This window comes from Battus philenor, unplaced genomic scaffold, assembly GCF_028537555.1.
Source record: "Battus philenor isolate CCGP_79_NKW_IND1 unplaced genomic scaffold, ilBatPhil1.0.hap1 SCAF_28, whole genome shotgun sequence".
NCBI classification, from domain to species: domain Eukaryota; kingdom Metazoa; phylum Arthropoda; class Insecta; order Lepidoptera; family Papilionidae; genus Battus; species Battus philenor.
The window spans coordinates 8,788,062-8,809,804 of record NW_027181691.1 but is presented as its reverse complement, the minus strand read 5'-3'; the positions used below and the strand labels follow the sequence as shown (position 1 = coordinate 8,809,804).

The window sequence follows — 21,743 nt, the reverse complement described above, 5'->3', positions numbered from 1 at the left end:
TTGTACATAAATAAAAAAAAATACTGAAATAAAAATTCCGACTACTGAAGTGTGAAACGTATTCAACTAGATTTTATTTTAAATTAGCAGCGTATAAATTCAGTGTTTTAAACAACAGATTAAAAAGGTAATAAGCTGGTGTTGCTTACTTCTTTCTTAATTCAAATTTGTGTGTACACATACATACATACTCTGTTTAACTGTGGCACGTTTTTTGTACGATCAAATAATAAGCTTTTAATTTAATTTAATATTTATTTTAAAGTTACTGATAAATTGCATAAATATTTAAAGCAATGACAGCAAAGTACAGGTATAAAACAATATTTTTGAAAAAAGTTTTTTAGGTAGAAATAAATTGGTATCAACCGTAATTTGTACATGAATAATAAAGTAAATTAACTAAAAATCTCAACATGACTACTATGTCGTCTGCTTCTACTTTGCTGCTATTGAAATATTTATCGATACTTTCGGCATCTGTAAAAATCAGCTCATTTATTTCGGAGCATTATAAAAGTAAACAAATCAATGCATTTCAATTTATATAGTAAAATGTTTTCGAATGATTAATCCATGGCCAGCAAAATACAAATGGCAATGTTTGAAATGTCAGTAGTCTATCATTCATTCACTCGTTGACTCTCTTGTTTATTGTTATCAATTTATGAATTTTATTTTTCCTATACGATACATAAGGACTTTATTTCTATTTCGGTTGCGCATCAGTCAACATTTCATGTTACGTAGTAGAGCGATTGTTTGTTTTGTTTATTGTCTGATAGAAATATGAATTAGAGAAAGGCACCGCGCGTGTTTTAAGTTATATTCCGGCGTAGTTGTGAGTTATATTTATCCCTAATCTATAGAGATAAAAACCCGATCGGGCGCACTCAATCTCAGTGCAGATTAGTTCGTCTGGACAACATCTTTTTATCTCGTGGAAATATGAGAGAAAATCAGTATTAAACGTGCTTTTCATCGGGACGGTGGCACATATTTTTGCTTTTAAATTTTAATTTTACTACAGTGTTTTTAAAGTAACAGCAGACATAATGGAAAGTTCAGTTATGGCGGGATTTATTCCTGAATATTTTTATAACTTCATGGAAGAGTTGGACGAACACCCGTGGCTTTTTTCAGCCCTTGCTTCAATACTTGTGGGTTTAAGCGGAATTTTACCTCTTCTCATCATCCCGATTGACGAAACTGCGACGTTTAAAGACGGGGGTATGTATACGAAAATTTATTATATTTATTACTAATCGTTTTACCAAAATTTATTATATTGTAAGATATTCATTGGATCTGCAATATAACATTACGAAAAAAAATTATAACATTTTAAAAACCTTAATGCTAGCAAAACCAGGGGAATACATGAGACATTGAAATCCATATTTTTGTTCAAGCTCTGTTTTGCTAATATGCACTAGTGTGGGGGATAGCAAATTTTTATTTATAGCATCATGTTTAGACTTTGTATATATGGCTAGTCATTGTTCCCCTCAGTATTGGAAGCAGCTGGCTATCTAACATTGTACCTTTAATCATCAAATTGAATCTGTGATTCATAAGACTGTTTAAAATTTAATCTTTTACAATGTTAATAATTTAAATTGTTTTTTATATTGTTTGATTCCATGTTAAAAAAATTTTAACCCTGTACAGAAGTGAATTTTTTATGAGAATAACTCATCGAAATGTCTAAAAATTATGAAGTGTAATTTAAAATAAATTATTTTTTTTATAGAAATATGATATATGAAAGTAAATCCAGGCTGTATTATTTTATCCTCATAATATATTATTTATATTGGTTACAAACTGGCTTTTGTGGCGGGCAAAATTTGAAGGAAATATCTATCATTTCGTTCAATTAGTTGTAAGTTCTTTAAATTATAACAGCGGTATATACTTCAGCTATACAATCCAATTTTCAATTAATGTTGTACATATGTAAAATTACTTTAAATAATTTATTTAGATTTTATAGCTACCATTGGCCAGTTATTTTTGAGTAACTGTTTTTATTCCAATATTTATTACAGTTATATATGAAATAAATTTTATGATGAAGTAGTTTAAAGTATAGATCACCTATTATACTTTATCTGTTCCTTATTTCATATGATTTATATATTATTTCCTGTACAATGAACATTAAAAGGAAGTATTAAACCATTTTTATTACAAAAGAAAAATAATTGAATTGCACATTTTTTAAACACCATGTATATATGCAATTATATATCAATCAAAAATATAATGCATATACTATCAATTGTTTTTATAAGATTTTTAAAGGCCTTCACATGTTTTACCACATTCTAACACTATGTTATCTTGTTAAAAATTTCATAAATGTATGGAATGTCTAACTGTATTTCACTAGAAATATTTGACTCGGCAGATAACATAATATTTAGCCCATGTTTGTTTAAATGAATTTTGCATAAATGCATTCAAATTATTTTATGTTAGTAATTATTTTATCTAGACATTTTTAACCAGTCCTTTCAGAAATCTATAGGGAAAGCATATGTCCAGCTGTGGATGTTTTCTGGATGAAATGATAATTATGATGATGTAAATTACATAGCATGTAGTAGTCCTGATGTTTTAATATGTAAATTACTGCATAATATAACATTTGTACTTGCCTAATTGTTTATTAATTAATTTAATACTTTTGATTCATGAGATTATAAATAATGGAAAATTAGTTTGTGGTAGAAGATGGCATGCAACAACAGCAGAACAGTTACTTATTTTATTTTTATTAATTGCTTAATTTGTTCTGCAGCCATTGAGCTGTGTTATTATGTAACTTTTTGTTATTTTTATTATTTATTCATATACTTTTTAATTTTGGAACAGCCATTGCGATCACCTGTGTGTATTATGACAAGAATGCCAAAATAGCACGATTTGATAAAAACTGGAATCAAATTGAGTTTCCTTATAACAGTATCTTTCAACTTCAGACTAAAAGACTAGAATCAGTCCTTATTGGCGCTGTAATTGATTCTAAGTAGATATAAATAAATGAATAAGAGAGCATCGCTATATACCCTATCCACAATAAAAGTTTTCTCTGATTGAAAACACAGAGAGCTGAGTTTGTTTACCCTAAATCTGTTATTTAGTAACTAATAACACGGAGTTCCCCAAGAACTTTAGCTTGGAATTAGACATTAGATATTTCATTTGGGAACGCCTTTAAGAGTTGGCCTTGCAAAATCATAGGCACTGAAGCTTTGTGAAGTTGATTAGACGTAAGGCTCCCAGGAGGGAACCCAGGCTTGAGCTCTTACTTTTTATGTGTTAAGTATTTAGCTACAAAGGCTCGACTAGTTAGTATTATTTCTAATTTTATCTTACTTTCAAAATTTTTTGACAATATTTTTTTCAATATTAATAAACATGGTTTTATTATTTTCAACTAGCAATACTATTATGATATAATACCACATCATAACCTAAAGACCCTAGCTATTTGTTCTGTGTGATTCTGCCCTAGTCAGTAGTCGCCTAATGAATTAGACAAGACTTCTTTGAAGTGATTATTTTTTATGGCTCCCATTATTGAGGATGTCTCGTTCCTTATGCTTTGTTTGGAGCTGGGATGTTACAATTCGGATGTACACAATTTTGTTCTTTTCATTGCTCTTTCTACTTTTTTTCCTCACAATATTTTTCTCTCTTTTTTTCACATCCTGCACAAAATGTTTCATTTTTTACATTCTTTCTGATCTTTTTTCACATGTAGCTTCACTTTCGTCTACATTACTGAAGTGATGATGTTGGAGTAATTAACAGTATAGTCGGATTAATCAAGGAAAGCATGGGTAGTTTACTATCGACTTAGTTAAGGTAGAGAGATGTCGCAGCGCAAGACCACTGTCATCACCTATCGGCGTCTATCGGCTGATATGATGATAATTTTGGTGAATCATACTTTTGTGCAGAATACAGCCAGCGCTAATTTTGTTGGTGCTGTCAATTCTATAAGAATAATAATTTGTAGACATTGCACAGATACTCAGATGTTGCGTTGCCTCATCTTACGAAATTTAAGAGATGTTAGCCAACCGTCTTTCCGAGCGCTGTCGATTTCTAATGCGATAAGAAAAATAAAAAAGATATTTCTTATCTATGTCGTCAAGAGAAAACTATAAGAACAAATTATTTTAGTATTTATGAAAAATAAAATTATAATTTTTTTTTATTAATTTGGTAGACAAAATGTTCAAAGCCAATCCTTCGTGTCCGGTTGCAATGCAATGTTTGATGGTATGTCTGGGCTGATATATAGCACTTAGTGATCAGTGGTTAGGACTGGCATACTGTAGATCATAGGTTCATTCCCCGATAGGCCTACACAATGTTTAACTTATAACCTTATAATTAAATATATATAAAAGGCGAGGTTTGGACAGGCATTTATGACATAAAGTATACCTATGTAAAATAAAATTCTACAATCAATTTCAGATCTGTCACTGGAGAGAATTAAAATCAATATTTAAAAAAATATTCTTTAAAAAAATATATTTCTGTTCGAGAATAATGGTGTTAATGCGTGCTAATTAAATATTGTTGATGCTCACTCTGGAAGCTAATTATTGTCAAGCACTCTTTATAAAAGTATATTTGTAAAGAGCAATTGTTGAGTTTCTCGCCGACTCTTACCAGAACTGCCTTTCGAGCCAGTGGTGGCTTCTTGCAGGGAAAACAATGTTGACATTTTATGTTCATTGACGATTCGAAAGTGCTTACTTATTCGAAAAAAAATTTTGCATTTGATTTTGTGAAGGTCGTCGGAAGCTGGTTGCAGGCTTAGAACCGGTGCGTTTGGTAGTGGGATCTTACTGCTAAAACAATGATGATGATGATGATGATGTTTCTATATCAGAGATGGACGCTGTTAACTGCGACACAGTTAGTTACACTAACTACAGTTCCTACATCCAACTGTTTTTTTATACGATTGAATTAACGCTGTTACCGATATATATATATATATATATATATATATATATATATATATATATATATATATATATATATAAAGTATAGTGTAGTACGAGTATCTATACTTTTTACACCATTTTTTGTTCTAGTACGCATCTCTAATTACTTTTAAATTTTAATTTTGAAAGTGTCTTATCAGTACAGAAACAAAATACAATAAGGGTAATATCGTAATTGTTTGATTAACCGTAATATATAGGAGAGTAAATAATTTTCTGAAATATCTAAATATTTTATGATCAAGAGCAAAGGTATTTGACCGCAGTTAAAGATCCCACATATATTTATCTAGGGAAATTATTCTAAGAAATTTCGCTTTTTAATTTCGGAATTTCTAAAGAAAAATGTCTTTATTAAGATATTTAGATTCTGTATGTTTTCATCCCGTAATATTGCAACATATTTTTAATTTATTCAGACATGTATTAGTTTAAAGGATTATTAAAAAATATTATTTACTTGTAATTCATCAGAGGTAAATAATATATATGTATGTTTGTCTAAAATTAGTTTTGTCTTAGGGAAATATTGAAATTAATAATTATTGCATTGTTAAAGTTTGAAAACCACTTAAACATCAATAGTATTCTTAACAAGAATTCCAAGATCATATATTTTACTAAAAAAACATATTGACAGTGTTAACCTGGGCAAAGGCATGTGTAGTTTGTCGTCTCACTCGCACGAACGTACAGTTGCCGGTCTCATTCGCACATTTGCGAAATGCCTCTCATCCCTCTAGTGAACACCTTTACTTTAGTGGTGTTAACAATGACTTGAGCTATTTTAAAGTTGCTACTTACACGCAAGCAGGTGTAACTTTTTATAAGTGGTCATTTGCCCTTGCAGAATCTTTACGTTTAAAGGTCGGACACTTCTATATAAAAGCCTTACTAAAGCTTTTTCAGACACTTCTCCCAGCACTAATGTTTTCTGAAGTAATAGCAATATTAGTCGAATTCCGGCTCTCTAGGGAGCCTAGTGTCGGAATGCTTAGTGGGTACTAACCACAAGTGACAACCCAAGCCTTCGAAGCCTTTAGCGTAATAATTGCATAGAATGTCCACGTAATCGATCTAAGAGCTTTCAGCCTTCACATTCGGTGATACTGTTGTATGTCGCGCCCACTAGCCAAAGTTCCCTGGGAATCCTGGAGCTTCCTTATTTTAAATAACATTATAGGGTCAGCGCTCTTTGTGCCCCCTGTCCTTTTGAACAATCGGAATCTGTAAGTCACTTGGGCCAGGTCAAAATAAGTTTTCTGGGTTTAACGCGCCTGAAGACAGATAGACAGCTCTTCGCTCGTTTTTGGTAGTAAAACCTGAGGAAACTTTTATATTTTAGTTTCCAAATACATGCTATACTTTCGAAGAGAAGTTTTTGAGGAGAGGCGCATTCAATAACATGAATGTACGCTTAGAGGCATCAATTCATTAACAATGCAATATAAGCAACGGCACACGGCGTGTCCAGTGGATGCCTTCCAACTCCGGCGCTGGTAAACACGGGGCGTCCAGGGGAAGCCGGCTAACTTCGGCGCTGGTAACAGAAGGGTTAATTGAAGGATATCATAAGGGAGTTCAATCAAATTTAAGTTTTTATCAAATTGGACCATTCTAGCATTATTCTCATAACGTATATGCGATGATTGTAAATGATACAAAGTTTTATTGTATTGTATTGTTTCTGAAGATGTTAATGCTGTTAGCCCTGAGGCTCTTACAGCTTCATCGGTACTGAGTTCACGGAGCGGAAGGGTCCGTGAACTAGATACAAAGTGACTCACTACTAGTTGCTACTGCTACCACCATTACAAGTCCTGAAAAAGCGTGTCTCTGTGAAATTAGATTCTCACACAAGGTTGACGGTACAATTTACCATAACGCGATCGATCTGCTTCTTATTTCAAAATTTCATTACATCGATTTTCTCTGCGTAAATATAACAAGTTTTACGCCCACCCCCTCATAACGGTGTTATCGACGAGTCGCAGATGTCCAACGTTCATGTTTTATGAACCGTAAAATTACGTAAACGATGTATTGAATCGAGTATCGATTTGAACGTACTTTCAATTTATAAGACCAGTGAGCGTTCTCTGGTTGTCGCAATACTGAATGGTTCTATGTCAACTTATTCTTCCCAAGGAACCAATAAACCTTAATAGGGGTCTAGGATAGGCGTCCTCTGCGTCCTGTCACGTCAAACCCGTGGTATCTGCAAATGCCATTGGGCTAAAAAAAAACAAAGCTTTCGTGGTTTCGAGAGAGCGCAGAAGATACTTACCCTGAAACCACTTAGGAGACAAAGGTCATTGGCTTTAACGTGAGCTTCAGATTGAAAATCGTCCAGCACTCGCTCACGTGGAGGCTCCGTGGTTACTAGGTTTTTTGGCTTGGACTCGCCCGACAATATGCGTTCTCTATTTCTACTTGACTTTGTCAATTGTTCTTATCTAGCTAACATTATTACTACTTCGGAAAGCGTTGGCACCGGGTATAGAAGTAGCGGAAGAAACTTTAGCAACGCTTCAATATAGAATGATAGGTTAGCAAAACCTGTGATACACCAACAGACATCAATTCCGACGAACTTTTTTGTTTTCGAACCGCTGTATCTTACAACTCTGATCGATTCAGGTGATTGTCTTCGGAGAGGAGTTTCACGCCTTTCTCTGACAACAAAGTAGATATAATGATTTTATGGAATCAGGCGTTACCTTACGAAAGTCCATCCTAAGTAAGAAAAGGACCAATATTTAGCCACTTCCGCAACATGTAGTGGTAGTCGTGCAACAAAGTGCACCGCCCGCCAGCCCGCTGATAAATGCGTATGCGGCAAACAATGCGAATTAAACAACTGCCACCGTTAAATACCCATCACTAATCTGTGTAACATAACTCCTGAAGATCTAGACGACTACCACTGCATGTGCGGAAGTGGCTAAATATTGGTTCTTTTCTTACTTAGATATAATGAATCAAAACAATACGTAAGGCTGCACGTCTGAGAGAGAATTTTTTTGTTAGCCCTTAGTTCGACGAAGTTGTAAGCCAGTAGGGTTTATAACACCCAAAATCAATCGATAATATTTCTGGCCAGCATTAATTTTGATGGTTACCATAAACACTTGTTTTTTTTTTTATCAAACGCTCGGAATTTATCGCTCAAGTGTTTCGCAGAAAGGATTTAAGATTTCAAATTGAAAAGACGTTAAGTTTAAGATGTTTTAAATGTTCGACACGAACCAGTTTTAATTTATAAAACTGAATTTATAATTTTAAGAGTACATTTTTATATATTCTTTAATGCTCGAAAAAGTGTCTTATGAAAAAGTTGTTAGGAAAATAAAGCAACTTTAGAAATGTTCCCATACAAAACCACAGAGTAATTAAAAAGGTCACACCCTTCATTTCTAATATTAGAGGAGAAATAAATATCGTGAACAATAAAACAACAAAGTAATAATCACATCAATAGACTTGTTTGGTCGTAAATTCGATAGCTGGTAGAATTTATGTAACATCACTGATCGTAATTGAAGAAAAATTCGTAATGACTCTAACTAAACAAAAATCTACCCATAGATGTCAAACATGTCGTTGTCTTCGTTTTAGATGTCCACAGCGACAGACGATGGCGCAGTGGCGATCACAGTGTGGTATTATGGTATGTAGTCGTGAGAAGTATAGCCAGGCGGTGGTAGTTAAAATCTTATCACAAACAATTTTTCAGAGCACGGGTAGTAGCGTCCTTTTCGTACCATAACACCATATGCAATCAGCAATCCGCCTGCCAATTGTGGCGATTATGATATACCCCCCCCCCCCCCAAATATATCTCTAGGGTTAGGCCTATGACTTGCAGGGGCGTCTATGACTTGAAACGACGACAACGATTTATTCTATTAGAGTTCAAAATAGGTTGGAAAGTCTGTGCGAGCAGCTGGTTTGTGATGAAACTTGAAAGTTACATTCGCCATTTAGAAATGGTTGACTATTAATTGACCTTAATTGGTACGATGAATCCGCCGTTTCGATCATAAGCAAATTGAATTGCTAACAGTTGTATGGACACAACACTGTCTTATAGGCATGTACTTGGTTTCGGTTGAAGTTGTTGCTGTTAGCCCGGGTTTTATAACTTCGAAATTGAGTTCACGGAGCGGAAGGGTCCGTAAACGTATAAATAAAACAGAAGCTGGAAAGACGTATTTAAATTGCACGATGACGTTCGCACGTAGTAAACCGCTCTACCCGAGTAAAGCTGTGTATTGTTGATGTAGTGTATGAGGCTTGGGACAGCAGCGTGAATCACAGGCGAGACAAAGAGGTATCCGGATCCAAACTCGATTCGCTCACGCTGTTCGCGGTTAAGGAGTGGTCGGCCGTCCCCTAAGAACGAAGTTGTGGTGTGGTGAGTAGTGCTTCGTTCTGTTTTGAATGACGCGATGTCCTATGCGGAGTGTTGCAGGTGAAGTAGTTGCAGGTGCTGTGTGGTTAGCGCGTCATATGCCTCCTCATAAGATCGTCTCGATTACGAGTCTTGCACTGTCTGTATCCAGCGACTTCCTGGGGCCTTATCTATGATGTCAATTCAGCCAGTAGGGGGCCTACTCACGCCGTGTCTAACGGCTCGTGGTCGCCACTCACACATGTATACATAACCGAATTACCATAAGTGGATAACTATATGAATAAATAGTAAGAATAGGACCAATATTTAGCCACTTCCGCACATACAGTGGTAGTCGTGCAACAAAGTGCACCGCCCGCCAGCCAGTAAGAGAAGAGTTGACTCTGTGTTTGGTACTAATTGGTGTAACAAAACTCCTGAAGATGCCCCGTGGAGGGGTGAAACACGTGTTGAGTGATTTAACGGTGGCAGTTGTGTAATTGGCATTGTTTGCCGCATGCGCATTTATCAGCGGGCTGGCGGGCGGTGCATTTTGTTGCACGACTGCCAGTGCATGTGCGGAAGTGGCTAAATATTGGTCCTTTTCTTACTTAGGATGGACTTCTGCAAAATAACGCCTGATTCTATTAAATAAAAATGAATAAATACTTTCTGTCTTTCTCAAGATTTAAATTTCTTACATTCGTCCAACGTTACTTACCGCAGTTATATCCAATAACGTAATTCGATCGTATATTGTTTTTTATGCACTGTGACAATGACTAATTTGAATTCTAAATTTGAATACAATACGTTCGCGAATCTTATTAACATTATGTAGATACAGAAGGTTATGGGTAGTGTGACGTAAACGATGTAAGCCGTTAGTTTTAGGTATAAAAGTGAAATGGTGCAAAGGCTTCTTAAACCGTTTCAAACTTATCCGTACAATGTGCAAAGATATTAGCTTCCGCATGTAGGATGTTGTTGCAACTGGAATTAACAATACTATTAAGGGAAATAACTAATGGTTCATAGATAAGAAACGTCCTTGGTCATTTTATAGTGCTATCGAAACCGGTGTACCGCGCCTTAGGAAAGCGCGGCTAGGTGGGGACCGAGGAAAAAATATTATGAGCGCCCCCGCGAGCGTTGACGGCGGACTTACGAGACGGAGCGGCCGATACTCCCTCTCCTCCCTCTCGCCGTACACGTACCTAAGGCGCGGTACTGCGGTCTCGGTAGCACTATAAAATATTTTTATTTATTTTTTGGTATAGGACGCCTTAAATATAGGCTTTATTAAACGTAACGTTATTAACAATAAAAGCCTTTATGGAATAGTGTTCTGGACTTGGCCTTCTCCCATATCTTCAATAGGACCAGCTGGAAGCGATTTCCATCCAGCGTCTTTCGACGATGTTAATAGGGTCGTCTATCCACGTCCACCACTCCAGAACTGTCTGTCTTCTGTTCTACCCGTCTCGTGGCCTGTCAGCTTCAACTTTAACATGCCAATGCGGGCATATGTAACTACTAAATGATTATCTTCCCAAATCAATAATTCTTATATTTTGCGATAAGCGACTACTGTGCTCATAGGTTTAATACAAAACGCTTCGGTATATTAGAGGTTGCAATCACCTTGTCAATCTTGTTGTTATCGACTACTTTATATTTTTGATATACGACGGCTATCTTGACTTTAATTGCTTGATATGTATTTCGCTAAGCCTTTCACTACGTTTCATCGACATTTTCTTGGATGTAATAGAAAATTTTAAAGATAAGCATTGTGACGGCTGTTCAAATATCCGGCCAGAAGATACGCTAGGAACAAAAGAGAATTCTATGATCGAGCCAGTCGGGGCTGACGGCGTGACGTCAAACAAGGGTCATAAAATTATGTGGGCTCTATTGATCGCTCTTTTCTTCCTATTACACTACAACAGAGGCATGTCTTTCAGATGGCTTTATTATTTCTTTACCTCACCTCTCCACTTCTCGTCGGACCGTCTAGAAATTACCTTCCAGCGGTATTAAAGGACTTGGGGCGACTCGGGGGGTTGAAGTAGTATGTGGCACTAATACTGAGGGTGTTCGCAAAGTTACTGTCTAGTGTTGGCATAGTTACGGAATTGCACGCTAATATTACGTATAGAAGATGATGATGAACGATTGATATATATATACATATATATATATGTATATATATATATATATATATATATATATATATTATATTGTTGTAATTGGAATAGGCGTTTGTCTTCCATCTCACCTGATGGAAAATGTAGATGAAGACAAAGGTGGTACACGCCTATCCAAAAGAAACCAGTTCACTCTACTCTTAAAGGCTTCAGAGTTGAACTCATCAAGAAAAATAGACCCAGACAGATCTTTCCAAATCTTGGCGACTCTCACGAGCTGTCAAATCGTTTAGTTTGACTTTAGGGTATGTATATGCAATAACACCATTTAAAATCGGCAGGTATCAAGCGTCTTGACCACCATAACAAGGTTGACTGTAGGCATTGTAGGAGGATATTTGACGTTTCGTTTGCGATGGGGTCTTCACGCCCTGTATATGTATGTGTACATTATACGTAAGTTGAAAAAAAAACTAAATAATTTTCAATAAAAAAATTTCTTTTTATTTTAAACTGGTTTGTCGAAGAAGATATTCTTTGGTATTCGCCAACATGTGCATATATATTTTTTATCGAGTTCACCCTGTGACCTCCGATAGGCTGTTGCACGAAGTCGATTCGTTTGTTTATTTTCAATTTGAATTTCGAACATTCTGTCGCCTTTTTAATATGTTTAAACAAATAAAAAGACAAGGCATGAGACCTTCTTGGGAATCGGACTTTTTTAATTTTTATTTTACATTCTCGAATACGTAATATTATTTTAATTTTAGAATTCAGTAATGACGTTTTTTATTCAAAACATTGATTGGGTTAAATTTGAATTTCCTCTTATTAATTCGGATTTCCTGTAAAAACAATTAGTTTTTTTTTTTTAATTTAGAATATTTTACTCGGTAAAATAAAACCTCAATCGAAAGAGCTGGGATAATTTTTTTGATATTAATAAAATACTGTACTCCTTAGTGCCTAATGAAATGTGAACAAGATTCAAATTTCAAACTTCATATAATAAATTAAACATTTTATTTTGTGATCAGCATCATATCAGATGATAGACGCCCAAGGCATAAAGCAAGCAAGGCGAGGACCCTCCTTAAGGCCTTTTTTGCTCTGCCCGTATCCAGAAACTTCTTGCACCTACCCATGCTTCGTCTACCAAGTCGTGGTCACCACTAGAGATCTTTTCGGCCCCAACGGCTATCGGTTGCATGAAAGATGTGCTCCGCCTATTTTGTCATATATGACATATATTTATAGTGATCTCTTCTATCATGAGTAGAATGCCAGAAGAGTCTAATATGATAGTAAACAGAACCAGATCGAACTTCTCTATAATGACAGCCTTCAACTTAAAGCTACAAGAGTTCCAAATGCGACCTGATCTGAAATACTACCACAAAGAGAGACGCGTTTTTCGCATACTTTTACAACATGCTTTAGTACAAAAATTCTTTCTTGAGAACAATCCTTCACACTATAATAAGATATTTATTATTTTTAGTTAATGAACTTCTTAAATATAATACAGGATAATTTAAAGATATACGTGATATAAGATACGGCTGCATTGTTTGTTAATTTTTTTTGATATATGCGAATAATCAGGGTACAAAAACATCGAGGTATCACATACAATACGAGTGCCTTCTCTTTGGTGTTGCAAAAGAATGCAACTTTCTGATCCGACCGGTACCCGGTCCAGGATTAAGCTTTTAAAAAAATGATTTGTATTAACAACAATTATGAAAAGTATTAAATAGATAAACAAACTTGAAGGGGTAAGTAATAAAAAAAATTAACTGATTTTGTTAAAAAACGAACGAGTTAAAGATAATTTGAAATATAAAATAATTATTGTTAAATATTATTAGTTTAATAAAAATAGTCAACGATTTAAATTCTCCGCTATATTATCTTTCTATTTAACTTAGTCATGTAACATTTTTCATCGAAGAAACGTTAAAGGACTGTAGTTCCTGGAATTGTAGTAGTTGTTCATATTATATCAAGTTTGACATTTGAATCTTATAATTAACCTTGTTACCTAAACCAATGGAGTATAAGTTAATCTTAAATCATCGAAATGTACGTATTTGAAAGGCTCGCAAGATTATCCCATGGTCGATAGTTTTATAAGGGTTCAGAAATTTGACACCTACTTGATTTTTGTCAGTAAATATAGAATAAAAGCTATAAAGGTGTAGTGTAAAAAAATTCAGACCGTAAATACTTATCCGATGAACAATTTGCTCTTAAAACATGTTCCTTTTTCGCTAGTAAAAAAAGTATTAAGAATGATTACAGTGCTACCGAAACTGCTGTACTTCGTCTACGGATAACCCGGCAAGGTGGGAGCCAAGTAAAAAGGAGGGTAAACTCAGCTTCCCAAATGTTGACAGCGGACTGACGGAACGGGGCGGCTGATATTCTGCCGTCTAGCCGCTAAGCCGAAAACCTAAGGCGATTAAGAGGTTTTGCTAGCACAGTATTTCGTGTATATATATATATATATATATATATATATGTATATATATATATATATATATATATATATATGTATATATATATATATATATATATATATATATATATATATATATTACATAGCTTTAAATAAACGTAATATTTTAAACAATAGATGGTCTTATCAATATCAAACAAAGACTCCAGTGATAAACATCTAGATAGCTTCAAGACTGCTTGTAGTTAATATGTGAGCAGATGCCGCTATAAGCGAATTCGCAGACAAAGCTATTTATCAAACGTTTATAGCGAACGATGACTTAAATATGCGATAACGGTGTGAATCAGCAAACAATTATATCCAATGAGCTTCTGTAATGTAAACATTGCGGGGGTATCCTACAGTACGCGGCAATGGTTGTTTGTTTTTGTGGCCTTTATACAGAATTGATATGGCGACAATTATCAAGAGAATGCTGGCCTATATTTATTTTTTAATTGATGCTAATATTTCAATGCTGCCGTTGGGGCGTGGGGTCAAATTTCTTCGCTGCTTTACTAGAATTTATAAATAACGCAGAATTGACGACGATGACGATATTAACAAGATCATCTGATCAATATGGGAAAGTCCACAGTCGAAACGAAAACGTCTTAGGACTTAAAAATATTCAATCTATATCGAAACTCAACAGACGATAACTCGATATAAACATCAAAGTGAATTTGTCGACGGACGACATGTCGATAGATTGTTCACGAAAGTTTAAATTATACAGAAACGTATAATTTGTGCAGAAAGACAGAACAATGTTATATGTTATATATATAATTTATCAGCGCGTCCGTATGTCCGTATCAATACGTGAGCCGCGGCACTTGCTGATAAACATGTGACCGAGATAATGAACCGTATGCCATTCACATAGAGATGACCGATAACCGCACCCGTAGCGATCGACGAGTGTTCGACACATCTCTCTTATTTATATATCCTTTTCAATGACGCAACTGTTTAGATCTTGTCTTACGATATCCGATCGATCGAGGTTCATTTCGCAACTCTACGCCTCACATCATAATCAGCTGTCTATATAAAATGTAAAGACCTTGTCGCTTTTATCTGAATTAGTACAATATTGACGTTACCGCTGTACCGCGCCTTAGGTAAGCTATTAAGTACAGCGGGGGGGGGGGAAGAGTGTTAACGCCGCCGCTGCGAATGTTAACAGTGGACTCCCATAGGGGTGTGCCAGACACTCCCCGGCCCCCGTGTAAATATAGGCGCGGTACAGCGGTTCCGGTAACAGTTTTGAAGTGGTAGTTTGACTACAGCAATCGATAAAGTCGAGATTCGATATCTCAGATGCACTTAAAATAGAATACTAAACGCGTACTAACAACACAAGACGTAGTTCCATCTCGAATCCTTGCGCCGCGTAGTGCGATGTAGCATTCGCCAAAGGGACCTAGGAGCTGATAATCAGCGATAAATAAATACATTTAAAAAACTTTTAAGTTAAACGGTTTTTTGATACCCATATTGTGGTGGTTGGGGAAAAATATGTACCTAGTCCGCCATATTGGAACGGCGTCCATCTTGAATTTTATATTTTGACATAATCATCGTGTTTTATTAGTGTAGCTCTTTCATTTGATACCCATATTGAGGAGGTTAAGGAAAAATACGTAATACGCCATTTTGTATCGGTGGCGATCTTAGATTTATAATGTTATTGATTTTATTATATTGTACGAGGGTGAATCAATAAATTCTTGGAATCAATATTAAAAAATGCAAAGATTTAAATAATAATATTTTATTTTTCTACATAATCTCCCTCCAATGCAATGCATTTAGAATAACGCGTTTCTAACTTCCTTATTCCTTGTGAAAAAAAAATATTTTCTTGATTCTCGAAAAAGTCCTCTACGGCAGCTATAACCGCGTCATTATCGTGAAATTGTGTTCCACGAATTTCCTCTTTTAATTTTGGATATAAGTGAAAATCACTTGGGGCTAAGTCCGGAGAATATGGTGGGTGGTCAAGGAGATTGAAGCCAGCACAGCGGATTGCATTGAGCGCAACTTCCGATCGATGAGCAGGAGCGTTATCTTGAAGGAACAACACGCCCAACGACAGTTTTCCACGACGTTTTTCTTTAATCGCTTCACGCACTTTCGGGATTAAATTTGCATAATAGTGTCCAGTAATCGTCTGGCCTTTTGGTATGTAATCAATAAAAAGGATTCCTTCACTATCCCAGAACACAGAGGCCATAATTTTGCCAGCGGTAGGAGCAACTCGAAAATTTTTAATGGATGGAGAGGATGGTCGTTTCCAAGACATGCTTTGTCTTTTAGTTTCAGGATCAAAATGGTGGACCCACGTTTCATCCATGGTGACAAGACAACGGCAAAAATTATCCGAATCACGCTGGAACATTTCGAGATTACGCTTGGAAATTTTCAAACGTCGCTTTTTGTTTTCGTCGGTTAACATTCGTGGCACCCATCTTGCAGACACTTTTTTGAACCCCAGTGAATCAATTAAAATGGATTGAACGCTACCAAAAGATATCTTTAGGATCTCAGCTATATGTTTTATAGTCATTCTTCTGTCTTCCAAAACCAGATTCTCAACCTTTTTGACATTTTTTTCTGTAACGGAGGTTGAAGGCCGCCCAGAACGCGGGTCATCTTTACAGCTTGATTTACCTCTTTTAATTTCAGCCACCCAGTACGCAACCATAGAATAGGGTACAGCATCACCCCCTAATGTTTGCTGAATGTCCAAAAAAATTTCCTTCGTAGACATTTTTTTCAAACTGAGATATTTTATGCACGTAACTCACTTTTATCCATAATTTTGACTTTTTAGCAACTCGTTGCACAAAAAAAATTATTACATGCGAACGAACTGACAAAAACAAGTGACAGTCTGCATAAATATAGTGTGATAAACACTCTTTAATTTGAATATCGAACTTGATCCAAAAAGGTTTCATATATATGCACTTCTAAGAACTTTTTGATTCACCCTCGTATTGTCATCTAAATTAAATGTGTGTACCAAATTTTAGATCAATCTGACAACGGGAAGGTGCTTAAATTTCAATTTCTAATTTTGATCCAAATAAATTCCGTACGGGTCGAACTATATAAAACCGTTTAAAAATGTTTGTAACGGCCCGAGCCTAGGTCTTTGAAGGAACCCTTGTAGTTAATTGTCAACAAAGAGATTTATCTTCATCAATTTCCAAACCATGAAATCGGTAAATGACAAAAGTAATAATAAAACAAAAAGTCGTAAAGATTGTTGTCAGATGCTGGAGGTAGGCTATTTTCCACTTGTCATATTGAAAATGTCAGTCTTGACTTCTTACAGTTATAATGGCGATGACTGAAAAAATTAAATTTTCATTTACGTACACTACTGCATGGTTTTTTTCGTCTTGATTGATGACTAATATTCAGTAAGGCCTATACACAGCAGTGGACTATAAAGGCAAACAGTGACTTTATATCAATTAGAAGTATTAGGGGGATCGGAAAGTAATGTCGTTTCTGTCGACATATTTTACTGAAAAACCGATTTGTGACCGCTCCGGTATTGAAAATTTGCATACTAGATGGCAAAAGGTTGTTGATAACGAAAATGAATATATTGTTGATTATAAATAAAAACTTATTAAAAAAGTTAGTCGTGTGAATTTAACTTAAAAAGAAGAAAGCGACATTATTTTCCGGTCCCTTTAATATATTAGAGTACTATGAACCAAGGTTACATATTAAAATTATATAATGTTAAATACTTCATTATGTTTTATGAAAACATTTTATGATTTATTTAATGTGTAGATCACGACATATAATTGATAAATTTTTAACTGTACGCACGTTTTTATGCATATTGAACGATGAAGAATTGAAGATTCAATTATAAAATCTTGTGCAACTCACGCCTCTGTCATATTTTGATTGTACAGTAAATTTTCTATCTAGAGCATTATCTTTGTCCTTCACTTTTACGATAAAAATATGTCCTTAAAAAAGTCAAGGGCAAAAATCATGTGACGGATCAAAAGGGCGTTTGCGCTCCCGCAACCAGCGACGTCTCAAAGATATTGCATTAGAATCTTGTAAAGTTCTTACGATTGAATCTTTTAACGCTATACCATTACAAGAAAGAAAGTTATAAACGGCTCTTAACAAGTCTAAAGCTGTATTTTAACGGTTTGACATTAACCTAAGTTATTATCAATTATACATTACAATTATTAAAAAGATTACACCGATAAAATCACGACACCCAGTCGAGATTACGTCAAATCAAACATGTTAATCGTTTGATTATAGTAATACACATTATATTGATAATTGATTGATTTTGACATTGATAATTCTTTTTAATATTGGATTAGTATTTTAGTAGCTAAATTGATTTTGATACCGATGATCTGGATCTCATGGTACGCAGGTATAATACACGTGTTAGGAATTATTAAAATTACGTTGTAAAATCTGGATGAAAGAGTATTTTGTTGTTAGAAGTGAGGATGTTCATGGAAATGGAAAGTAATACAATATGAGGGGTAGTACACGATGGTAAAACCATCATAATACTGTCAGCAATATAAGCCCACTGCAAAGAATGAGCTTCCCCCAAGATCGCCACGATGACCGGTCTTGTACTGCCAGCATCCAGCGACATGACCCTGACTACGTAGTCGGTCTACCTAGAGGTCTTACTCACGCCGCATTTACCGACTTGAAGTCGACTAAACTTACGACGACGAAGTCTCGGATGCATAAGCGATGTTCCCCGCTCATTACCACTTCAGGGAAAGAATGATTCGAGCTATGTCAGTGAGTGACTATTCTGTGGATTTCCTCCCTTCTGATTCGAATTTGTATTGAAGCTTCTAGCATAGCCTTCTCTATTACCTTCTGAGTGACCTTGAGCTTTCGTATGAGGCTCAATTTAAGCGACTAGGTCTCGGATCCATATGTCATCATGTCCACTATTTAATTATTTATTCATGTCAGCCGATAGAAACCCACAGCAAAGGCATATGCCTCCCCAAAGATCGATAATAACGTAGAAAATTCGCGAAACACTTCGTTATAAAATTATCGTATATTGATATTTATACCATATGCAATAAGCCCTTAGTACGTATAGATTTGATTATTATTTTCTTACCAGGTTAACAAATTACTTATTATCAATTCTGCTCATAAAAGATAATCAGCCGTCAAATATTTGTTCGACAAACATTACTACATTGACGTCTTGGCCAAGGACGAGTCGATAATTTTTTACCGAAAAAATCGAACCTAACCTAACTTTTAAAACTATATATGGGTTAGGTTAGGTTTGTTTTTTTTTTTAGCTGTAATCGTCAAACTTTTTGAATAAATCATTGATGTCTGATATTCATAACTTGGAATAATAATAGAAGTTTATTATTATTTATAACATGCCACGAAAATGTCATTAGATGACATAGGAATAATGTACTAATTAATAATGACTTTACTATAATTAATTTCAACAAGCCGCTGATAACTAATTATTAAGTCATCAAAATTCAAATTGCTTAGAAACATTCGGCGATGACGTATTCAGACATCTTATACAGGGTGATTGTTTAAGAGACATTTTTACAAAAATTTATTCTTTCGAAGAGATACTAACCATCTTCGAAGAGTCAAGACATTGATATAATGAATATTTAACGCAACAAGCGACTATTTTTACACCTATTTCAAATCATACTGTATAAAATGATTAGTAATATGTTACATCAATAAATTTTTATATCACAATTTTGAATAAGCTTTTTCTTACTATATTAACATAACGTCATTTATTTTTTTTCAAACCATTGGTTTTTGGTTTTTTTTTTTGGTTTTGTCTGTTTCACTTTTTTAAAGTTTTTGCCTCTAAAACCAAAAACCCTGTGTAACGGAAAATGTGAACGAATGAAATGTAAAGTGCCATGTTTATTCCAGCCGGTGCGGCGACTCTTCGCATCCTCCTGAGCTTCGCAGTGGGCGGTCTCCTGGGTGATGTGTTCCTTCATTTACTACCTGAGGCATGGCAACACGACCTTGCCAACACTAAAGGTAACTTGCTCGATATACTTTTCAATCTTTTTTGTTTATGTTTCTGATTAATCTGCGAAGAAATTCAGGCCTAAGTTTAGGTTTTGGTTAGGCAAGATTGTTTGATAAATAATAAATTATTGTAACTTAGCTGCCAGTCTTGCACCGGCGCGAGAAGCGGGTGTGCGGTGAAGGGTCGGTCTCGCGCCGGCGCGAGATACTACCGACTAACTTTTATGAGACAGTACGATGCCGGCATCGCGCGATGTAACATACGAGGCTACATTGCGCTTTTTACTTTATAAATTCGTTGTCGAACTATTGTTTTTTAATTATCTTTTACATTTTTTATTGCGCCAGTAATATGATTACGAGAATGGCTCCGCCATGTGACAAAAGACACGAGACTACACTGATAGAGTGAATTTCTTTCGCAGTGCTGATCTCGCGCCGGTGCGTGAAATTTTCGATTTTTTATTTTAATAACCTTATTTGTGCAAATGGTACTTAATTAATGATATTTGAGTAATTTTAAACAAATAAACAAAAAAAAAAACAGAAAGTTGGTTTCCGACTGACTCCCATGTTCCAGACACTGATAGTGAACCTGTAAAAAATTATATAGGAGATGAATACATCCATAGAAAAGTCTAAAACGAATTCTTTCAGACGAAGGATACTATCCTTCAATTTAAGGCTCGAAATGGGCTTTGTTCTGTGAAAGAGTCCACAACAAACATAGACGATATTTATTTCTTTTCACATTTTTTTTATTTAGGGTAATTAAAAATTGTGTTAGTAAATTAGTTTAATATTAACAGCAAAAAATCTTATTAATTACACAATCAGCAGCATTATCCACTATTTAATATTAAAAGAAGAAAAAAAAGCATTACAATGACAAAATTATAGGAGATCCTAAGAAAATAAATATTTAAAGAAATATATATAAAGTATATAAGGGTTCTGCAGAAAAACAAGTTATTGTAGTGATATATTCAGTCAGATACAAGCGTAGCTATATTCAACTTATTCATTTGGCGTTTTATCAGAACAGCTGATCAATTATAAGTTGAAATATGAAATAAAAGAAATTACGTATTTTTTTACTTATTGGTTTACTTAGAAAGTGTATTCATTATTAATATTATCGTTGTCACAATTGCATCAGCTGTTGTAAATCTCTTTATAAAAGTAATAAACTTTTTGTCATTGATAAATGATGTTTAATATTTGGCATTTGCGAACTGAAGGCGTTTGGTCTACCTTTTAGTAGTAACTAAACAAGAATTACATTAAATATTCAACTCAAATAAGAGATCGAAATTAGACATCTTAGAAGGATGCTCCACGTGTAAAAGCCTTAAATTGGGGACCTCAGATCTGATCATCACTCGATACGTGTTTAGCATTTGCAAGTTCGACCATTTGATGTAAACAGATTATAAAGGGTGTTGTTTACAGGTGTAAAAGTTTTAGAGATATTACATCTACCAGGTATAGTAAAAATATGGTTAATAATTGTTATTGCGACGAAAATATTAAGTTTACAACAAAATTTAATAAAAAAAAAGTATACTCCT

At 34.8% G+C, this 21,743-nt stretch overlaps 1 protein-coding gene across 1 annotated transcript in view; it reads left to right on the top strand.

Moving 5' to 3' along the window:
* Positions 1 to 655: 655 nt before the first annotated feature.
* Positions 656 to 21,743, top strand: part of Zip99C (Zinc transporter Zip99C) — a 34,144-nt gene continuing 13,056 nt past the window's right edge. The window contains exons 1-2 of the mRNA XM_068769417.1: positions 656 to 1,230; positions 20,068 to 20,181. Of these exons, the coding sequence (XP_068625518.1) occupies positions 1,056 to 1,230; positions 20,068 to 20,181 (289 nt within the window). The 5' untranslated portion in view covers positions 656 to 1,055. The remainder of the gene's footprint in view (positions 1,231 to 20,067; positions 20,182 to 21,743) is intronic.